Source organism: Syngnathus acus, chromosome 5, assembly GCF_901709675.1.
Source record: "Syngnathus acus chromosome 5, fSynAcu1.2, whole genome shotgun sequence".
Classification (NCBI taxonomy): domain Eukaryota; kingdom Metazoa; phylum Chordata; class Actinopteri; order Syngnathiformes; family Syngnathidae; genus Syngnathus; species Syngnathus acus.
The window spans coordinates 12198821-12207368 of record NC_051091.1 but is presented as its reverse complement, the minus strand read 5'-3'; the positions used below and the strand labels follow the sequence as shown (position 1 = coordinate 12207368).

Here is an 8548-nt window from a genome sequence, read left to right as displayed (position 1 = left end):
ATTTGTAGATTATCACTTCGTATGGTGTGAGTCAGTTGAGGTTGTCGATTAAAAAAATTAGATTGCTCATATGACTGACAACATAATCAATAAATGTGAATTTTTCCCAATTTATTTGGAATTGTACCTTAAAAATGGGAAACGTTTGAAATTGTCATTATTAGGTTAGTATTTAATATTATACTGTACATATATTATTTATTACATTTATTAGGCCCCAAATATACTAGTCCAACTGAGATCAAATTATGTCAACATAGCCCTGGAACTAAAATGATTTTTTTGAATACTCCAAACAGACAAAAGCATGTGGACACCTGACCATTTAAATCATTTGGACAAATGACCATGAGCCATGAAGCTAACAATAAAGACTAAAGTATTGGGATACATGACCAAAGGTGATTGATGGGCAACTTCTTCCAAGTATGCCTTTATGGACTTAGCTTTGTGCACCGAGCCCCAAAGGACAAATTAAAGTCCGATTTGTGGGTGTTCCACTGAGGCCCTTTGGGGCGAGGTTAAGATTTGGCCACTCCCCTGTAGGCTGCAACATGACGGCACTTTAATTGAGAAAGTATGCAATGCCAGAAGAGAGGCCACCACATACAGTACAAGCCTCCCCGCCCCCTTGTTACACTGCAACCGGGTTCAATTCGTGGCTGTGTGTTTGAGTGGGTGGGTAGTTGTGAGAGGGCATCACACATATCTCGAAATAGGGAAAGACGGGCAGAAACAGCACAAGTTTTCGGCCGGCGCGGTGTCAGTATCCACCTGGTATAGCTGCAAAGACAAGTTAGTACGTTTTTCTTTTTTGTGTGTGTTTTGCATTTCTTTCGATTTGTTTTGGAAAAAAAAAATATGTTTTGCACCTGTATACTCGCGTGCAACCTTTATTGGATTCCTTGCGACGTACTCACGTTGGTGCAAAACACGCATTGCGCAAACTATTTAAAGAGGCCATGTTATGATTGTGCTTGTGTTAAATGTTTCACGCAACGAGTGCCTGTATGGGATGAGTACCACCGGGACGCGGGGGGCGGTCCCGTTGTGGGCAGTCAGGCGCACTATTGGTTGTCGACCACGCACGCTTATAAAACTATCGAGCAATTATCAGGACTGTTTTGGGTAGCTTTGTTGCTACCAAGTCTGCTTCCCAGCTGAGAGCTTCTGGGTTCAAATTTCAGCTCTTCCAAATTCTCCCATGCTTGAGTGAGTCTTTTTCTAGTGGTGTCACTGTGTAACTTGACATGTTCTTCTCTTGTGGTCTTCTGTTAAAAAATCATATGCCAATCCAGCCATATTTTTTGCAAATTATGAGAAATGTTCCAACATCTGTTTGCAGGCACCACACTATTTTTAGCCTTGACTCCAGCACCTTGGTCCTCAGGCCTTGATGACCCTGCTCTCCAAAACATGAGCAGCAGCGGGCCCACAGAGCCGTCTTCTTCCCGGCCCAGTTCCCCGGAACAGACTGCCGAGCCTCAGCAACGAAGGGGGCGAGGTCGTCCACGCAAGCAGCAGCTGGTAGGACTGTCGTGATTGGCTGATGGAGTTCTTAAAAATAGTGTCAAAATAAAGTTGTGGTTGTTAATGTTTCTGTTGCAGGAGCCTCTCGGACCGCCGACTCCAAAGCGACCAAGAGGAAGACCCAAGGGCAGCAAGAACAAAGGCCCCAAAACCATACTCAAGGTTAGCTTTGTTTTGCACACCGGTACACATAAATACAGAACCTAAGATGACATTAATGAAAGAACCCTACAATCTTGAAGAAACAAATTCTTGCAAATGTTTCATTCATGTTCGAGTCGCTTGTGCCAAACGGGGGCTAGGTAGGTGACATTGAGCCTGGGTGGACCATGAGTAGCAGAAACTTGGATGTGGAAACATTTTGGTCATGAAAAAAGACTTCCAGATGGACAAGTTGCTGGATGTAAAAATCCTGGTCCACCATCCGGTGTCTCAGGTCGGCATGTGATGCAGTGTATAGTGCAGATGGACCGCTGATGTATGTGCATTAGCATCTGGCCTCAGTGGCCTAATGGATAAGGCACTGGCTTCCTAAGCCAGGGATTGTGGGTTCGAGTCCCATCTGAGGTGAATTTAAGTCAAGTGAGCTCAGGACAAAGATTCCTACCCATCAGTTTCTACGAATGTGTTTCATCTTTGTCTGCTGGTTTCGTTCATCTTTGCTAATCTTCTTTACCAGAAAGCCGAGCCGTCTGGAGAAAGACGGCCACGTGGGCGACCAAGAAAATGGGTGTGTGACGTGTTTTACATATTTGTATCAAAGTGTTTGTACACGTCATTCATGTCTGATTCGCTTTACAGCTGCAGAGGGTCGTTGCAAAAGGAAGTGAAGAGCCAAAGGTGAGGATACTGGTACTTTCAATGAGACTTCAAATAAATGACTTATGGTCAGTTCTTAGGGCAAGTAATAATATTCTAGCAATTTAAAAAATTCCCACCGTGCTACAAAAGCTACAAAAAAAGTCAAGAGTCCGTCCTGTATGTTTTGCTGTTATTCCGAGAAACCCTCCTGGTTCATTTTGTGAATGAAACAGAAGTTACACAACCCTAAAGCAACGGGTCTACATATCACTCACTGTCTGATCCAAGACATCCGCAAAAGACACTTGAAGTGAAACCGTTGAGCGAGTCGACTTTTTTTTTTTTAGTCTCACTCACGCAAAAAAGGGGAAGAATGACTCGATGGACTGAGCTTAGCTTGGTCTTCATCCGGCTGCCTCGGTTTCCTGACATAACCGACTCTTGTCGAAACTATAAGTCCTTCTCGTGTTGTTTTGTATTGATTCATTGTTCGGCGATTGAGTCACATGACGGTTTCTTTTGCTCTTCTGACGTTTCCCCAGGTGTCCTCTGAGGAAGGGGAGTCGGCGACCTCGCCCGCTTCGTCTCAGGAGGAAGGCCAGTAATGTGACGTGTCGTCACCCTACCTCGAGGTTTAGCCGTAAGAACACTCCATTGGAAGGGAAATGTTGGAATTATCAAAATTTGGTGGAACTTGTCTACCTCGCTGAGAGGTGGAAAGTTACATTTACCACCTAAGAAAGCCATTTTCATTCAAGGGAAATGTCCATTAAGGCTGCACATGTGCAAAAAGTACTAAAATCATGTTGGACAAGTGCGTTCAAATATTCATCGGTCAAATTAATTCAACTGGAAAGGATATGTAGTGCATTTTTGAGAGATGTGTATTTTTACTATATCACAGGACATCACTTAAGATTAATTACAAAACTATACACTGTAAACAAAAATAATGAGTGATCTTATCTTATCTTACAAATGTGTAAAATGTAGGATGGTTTAATTGAATGCAAAGCTTTTAATCTGCTATATGACCAGCAACAAGCTAAAAGCACACTTTGCTGTCCCATGGAAGAGCTCATTGTTTTTTTTTACCCTATTTATATAGTTTTGTTACTTTTCCCAATTATTCATAAAAGTTATTCATTATTTTAGAATTTGCTCCCCATTCCAACTAGATGTGTATTATTTTGACTGGGCAGGGACAAAGAGGGCTAAAATTAATTTCTTCGTAAATATTATGCAGCCCTTAATTTACCTGTTTAAATCCAATAAGACTGTCACTAAATTGTCCATTAAAAAAGAAGTTGAGACATTTTGAATATATAAAGCAACAAGTGTTGTGTGACACTCAGGACTTTACGCCAGTGCTTCTTTTTCTTACCACCATGATGAAACCTCAGGTACAATGTAAAGACCTCACAGAAACCACAGTTACCTCAAGAAAAACTGGATTTGCTCAAATTGAAATGTGACTTTGTTCTCCTGTTAAAATGCAGCGAATGCAAAAAAAAACAGCCTGATAAAAAATATTCTTAAGATGTACTTTCTTATTAAATATTGACCCGTCTTTTTTACCATCGTTTTTTTTAACAGTATGTGAGCACAACCTCCATTGCCAATTATCTAAAAAAAAAAAAAATTTAGGCTAATTATTTTTTATCGTAGGTGTGTGGTGTTTTGTGGAAGATCGGTATGATGAATGAAAACAACTTCTACCTTTTTGGGACATTGACTGGAGAATGTTATAAGATGTCAACTTGTTATTTTTATATGATCTGGTCCATGTGTTATGCGATTGTATTGGTGTTGTGATGGATTTACATGCGATAATGTGTTAAAACATCTTTTTATGGCTTACTTGTCATCATTTGCGCAGTGATGTTCACTGACACAACCTGGCCGAGCTTCATTTTTTTTTTAAATTAAAACCCTTTTATCCTGTGAGTCTTAAACCTGGGATTTGTGTGTTTTGTAAATCAACAAACAGGCGCAACTCTTTTAGAGAATTTTTGAAAGGAACAGTTTTAATGTCTTGAACAAGTCGTTAGTTGCTCAGCAAGGAGGAAGACACAAAAAGGTTGGCGATAACATCCAGTGTTACACACAAGATTACGATGAGGGTGAGAAGAATAGAAACGTGGCGACAATAATTCCACAAAGTAATCACATTTGTGTAGCGGTTGATGCAAGACAGTGAAAGTGATGCTGTTGCATTCCATGCACTTGTTCTCCTACAAAATCATTTCAAATCTATAAATTTGAAGCACCATCTGGTCACCAAAACAAAGTCCCTTTTTTTTTCATCATCTTTCATTGTCCCACCCTGTAGATGATCAAAAAGGTAGTCCACTAAATGATACGTGGAATGGAAGAGCTTTCGTTAGGCATTAAGAGCTTTGGCTACATCTGTGAAGACCAGGCGACTGGGTCTCTGGGTGCTCCCCTGCGAGGTTCGGAGAGTCTGCGAGAGATGACCGTTATTTCAAATTACCATCACATCAAAATGTCTATGATTGGCCCTTTTCATCCATTTCAAAGGCTAAGTCAATTTAATTGCATAAATGCTCTCTTTAATACTTTTTCTCATGAAAAAAAGACAAGAAAAAAATTACTATTGCTTAGAAAAAAGTCATAATGTTATCAAATTATTTTTTTTCAATGAATACAATGTAAAATTAAAAAAACTTTTTGTCAGTATTGGAAAAAAAGGCAGGTTTCAAGAACTATAAATATGCATAGAACTTTTTAAATACATCTTTTGTTTACAGAAAAAAAATTTTTGTTCTTAAACAAATACTATATGTTGAGATTTACGTGAGGAACACCACAATCCACCAAAGTTAATGTTGGGAAGAGGAGGAATTGTTTGTTATGAGGAAGACGATAGAAATGATGTGTACAGGAGAAGCTAATGTTTATGCCACAATTAAGATGATATCATTTAGATTTTATTAATAGACAAAATTATAGAAATAATGACAAAGGATAGGGAAAGTAGGTTTAAAATTAAAAAGGTTTATAATGACACACAAGTGATACTTTACCATGTTCTTTTATCATCATGCCTTTGTCAAAACTTTATAAAAGAAATAAAAAACATATAAAGTCAACTTTAACTCAACAGAAAGGACGTGTTGCCTAAAACGATGATACTGTATATATATAGTGCATAAAAAAAGATATATAAACATGTGCGTCTCTCGGTACACTTAGCTTACCTTGGCATTAGGACCGGCAAGTGTGCCATCTCGGCCATGGTCAAGTAGTTCCTGTTCCAGCAGGTCATCTTGTTCTTCGGCCGGGTCAAAGTTGTACATGGGCATGAGCTGGTGCCTCAACTTCTCCAAACTGACAAGAAGCAACATTTTAGAATAGACAAAAATAGTAATCAACGTTAGCTCTTTGTGGGGCGCTTAAATTTCTTCTCACACTTCACTGTAAACCAAGATGCCCCTTATAATACAACAGTTGAAATAAACGTACCGCTTCCTTTTCCGGATGTACAGCATCTAGGAAGGAGAAAGACAAACAAACTCATTAGTTTATGTTCCGATGAGATTCATGGCATCAAAGTGAACGTCTTACTAAAGCCAGCACCAGGCCGATGAGGGTGATGATGCCAAAGGGCAGGAGCACCATTCCCATCCCCGAGCCCTCTATCACCGCTTCCGGGAATGTAACGCTGGTGCTGTTGAAGCTGCTCTCGTTGGCCGGGACCGAAACAGTCTCGAGCGTCATCCTGGACGTGACGTTGTCCCTCATCGTGCTCGAGGAGGCCGTTAGGGGGGCTTGGGTGGCCGTTGAGGGTAGGAATGTCATTTCGGTTTCGAGTAGGGCCATGGTCAGCTATTTCAACTGAATGCTGTGTATTGATTTATATATCTTGTGCGTGTTGTCTCATTGCTGATGGAGTTGTCTTCATGCTAGAAATGATGACGCCTTGGCCATGTGATCTTGAAGACCAGCTGCAACACAACAAATAACACTTGAATTGCCTTGGAAATGATTAATCTTCTACACTGCTCGTCCTGATTGGGTTTATGCCGCAGACAGGGCGGGCCCTTGAACTGGGTCTTAACTAAATTAAATACTGTAAACACCAAAAAGTAAAACCAGAAGTCCGAGGCATGAACCACATTTGAGTCACAGGTGAGTTGGAGCCTACTCCAGCTGAAATTTGGTGACAAGTGGGGACAGCCGAGACCAGTTGTCAATCAGCAAATCGCTTTTCTTTACCACTTGCCTTCATGAGTGGCGCAGATGAGCTGGAGCCTATCCTAGCTGACTTGTGGCAAGAAAAGCACAATTGGGTTAAAGTTAAGTTATTGGATCTCTCTGAAAGAATTATTTAAAATGATATGGAACAACCCTAGTTCAGATGATGTCATGCAAGAGTGCAGGTAGAGAGGACATATTTGCTTATGACATCATCCCGAAGTCATATAATTTCAGTAACAAACCTCCTTAGATGATGTCACATAGAATGGAAGTGGGAAGCTCTCACCCTGATAGATGATCCTCTCCATATTTGTATTTATGCTATTGTTGTGTTAGATCATTTAAATTGTTTAATATTAAGCTACAGAAAAGTAGCTTTTTAGGGGGGGGGGGGGGGCAGGAGCAGAAGTAAACAAAAGGTTGACATAGAGATAAATGTTACACGTCAAAAAATACACAAGTCCAACCTTGATTTTGACACATAGTATATTGCAGTGCCAGTCAGGATGTGGTTGGTAGGTATTGAGAGCAGGATGTGGGCAGCAAAAGGCAGATACAAATCTCGAGGAATACGCAATGCCCGCCCAAACTGTAACTGTGGAGGAAATGTGCTTTTTAAAGCCAGCTCAAATGCCAAACCGACAACCCTATTCCTCCCACACACATATGCAAGCTCTATTAATAAGTGCCAACTGCCTCCACGTTTTGGCACATTTCGTTTACTTTTAATGGGGCTTCCATAGATTGCTGTAGTAACGTGCTTTTATTTATTTTATGTTTTTAGAAAAGAGGTCAGATGACGACCTATCTTTTTCCTCTGTTCATCCCGTCTGTTTTTAATTGTGAACATGTGCATGCAAAGCAAAACGACAAATGGACACCAAATGTTGCTGAGCATGTAACATTCTACTATGACGAGTGATTTTTTTGTGTGTACGATGTCTCCTTTCGCCATGATCGGAGGTGCATACGTACCTGGAGAGTATAACATGCTTGTATTGTCATTGGGAGAGGCGACATTGAAGTCAATGTCCGCCCCTCCTCCCTTTAGCAATGCGGATCCCGCACGGCCTGTTTACATTGAAAAGCAGCCATTTTCTCACAGTCCTACGCCGACGTAAGCATGTCCCGGCAGCCTTCGTGGGGTCCCGCACGCTTCCTCCGACGTCCTCTGAGGACCACCCCTCCCTTTTGTATTCTCTATTTCTTGACAGTCTTTGACACCGGAGAGGCTGCAGAAGGATGCTGCAAAGGAAGCAGGGAAAACGCGTTCCCCGCCCTCCTCCTCCTCTCCCGGCAACCCGATTGGTTGAATGCCGTGAGAATGCGAGCCGTGGTTGGCTGGCTCGGCTGACCTTCTTTCTTTGCAAGGATGAGGATGGGATTTAATGGCTCGGAGCACCAGATGCTGTCAGGCCCGATCGTGACAGCATCCGCCATCCGGGTGTCAAAGGCCGAGGAAATTAACCCTGTGGTAGCAGTAGCACCAACCAATATGATTTATTCTACAAACGACAGGTTAAGGCTTTAGGTGGAAAAAAATACGATTGACACTTTGAGTGCAATATAAAGCAGGATAACGTTTTATTTTATTCATGGACCATGAAAGAAAAATACCTCAAAGTACAATTTAAGGCACAGCCTCTTCCTTTAATCCTTTGAAGCTTGAGGTATGAAATAGTTGACAGAAAATTCAGAATTTTTGAAAACAAAGCCTTTATTTGTCCCTTTGAACACAAACAAGAAAATGAAGGAAAATCTACTTCCTCATGTGACTTATGATTTGTATCGTTTAAGTCTGCTTACAATGCCTAAAAATCTTGATTACATTATAAGCTAATACATAATAAATAAAAAAACATTTTAAGAGCTTACATAATACTCGTATGTACTTATATGTGAGGTTTGATAAATCACATTGGTAACAAATTATTATTCTTTGACTCCAGAGAAGTTGGCAAAATTCAGGGTGCAAAACATGGCACATTTGGTAAAA

The 8548-nt window shown here is 40.9% G+C and overlaps 2 protein-coding genes and 1 non-coding gene across 8 annotated transcripts; 2 read left to right on the top strand and 1 right to left on the bottom strand.

Moving 5' to 3' along the window:
• Positions 1–506: 506 nt before the first annotated feature.
• Positions 507–4186, top strand: si:ch211-161c3.6 (high mobility group AT-hook 2b). 5 transcript variants are annotated; one of them, XM_037251083.1, is made up of 6 exons: positions 507–799; positions 1346–1527; positions 1609–1692; positions 2210–2260; positions 2332–2370; positions 2679–4186. In XM_037251083.1, exons 2-6 carry the CDS (start codon positions 1417–1419, stop codon positions 2706–2708), a joined length of 315 nt encoding a protein of 104 aa, XP_037106978.1. In that variant the 5' UTR covers positions 507–799; positions 1346–1416; the 3' UTR covers positions 2709–4186. The 5 variants fall into 5 exon arrangements, with proteins under 5 accessions (XP_037106978.1, XP_037106975.1, XP_037106974.1 ...); XM_037251080.1 differs by having other exon boundaries at positions 578–795; positions 2874–4186; XM_037251079.1 differs by having other exon boundaries at positions 578–799; positions 2874–4186.
• trnar-ccu lies at positions 2028–2100 on the top strand. The gene has a single exon. It is a non-coding gene; the product is annotated as a tRNA-Arg (tRNA).
• Positions 4187–4330: 144 nt separating the features above from the next.
• On the bottom strand, positions 4331–7834 carry si:ch211-161c3.5 (uncharacterized protein C3orf18). Of its 2 annotated transcripts, XM_037251076.1 has the most exons (6): positions 7528–7834; positions 5920–6299; positions 5818–5843; positions 5553–5682; positions 5379–5410; positions 4331–4795 (listed from the first exon to the last, which is right to left on the bottom strand). In XM_037251076.1, the coding sequence occupies exons 2-5, from the start codon at positions 6172–6174 to the stop codon at positions 5405–5407; spliced, it is 417 nt and encodes a 138-aa protein (XP_037106971.1). In that variant the 5' UTR covers positions 6175–6299; positions 7528–7834; the 3' UTR covers positions 4331–4795; positions 5379–5404. The 2 variants fall into 2 exon arrangements, with proteins under 2 accessions (XP_037106971.1, XP_037106970.1); XM_037251075.1 differs by lacking the exon at positions 5379–5410 and having other exon boundaries at positions 7528–7830.
• Positions 7835–8548: the final 714 nt, after the last annotated feature.

Bases quoted from the DNA above. Each gene is read 5' to 3' on its own strand.
- si:ch211-161c3.6 (XM_037251080.1), top strand. From the start codon at position 1,417: ATGAGCAGCAGCGGGCCCACAGAGCCGTCTTCTTCCCGGCCCAGTTCC. The intron at 1,693-2,209 runs GTTAGCTTTGTT...CTTCTTTACCAG, and splicing joins GCCCCAAAACCATACTCAAG to AAAGCCGAGCCGTCTGGAGA. The intron at 2,261-2,331 runs GTGTGTGACGTG...TTCGCTTTACAG, and splicing joins GTGGGCGACCAAGAAAATGG to CTGCAGAGGGTCGTTGCAAA.
- si:ch211-161c3.5 (XM_037251075.1), bottom strand. From the start codon at position 6,174: ATGGCCCTACTCGAAACCGAAATGACATTCCTACCCTCAACGGCCACC. The intron at 5,683-5,817 runs GTACGTTTATTT...GCTTCTTGTCAG, and splicing joins TACATCCGGAAAAGGAAGCG to TTTGGAGAAGTTGAGGCACC. The intron at 4,796-5,552 runs GTAAGCTAAGTG...CATCTCTCGCAG, and splicing joins TTGCCGGTCCTAATGCCAAG to ACTCTCCGAACCTCGCAGGG.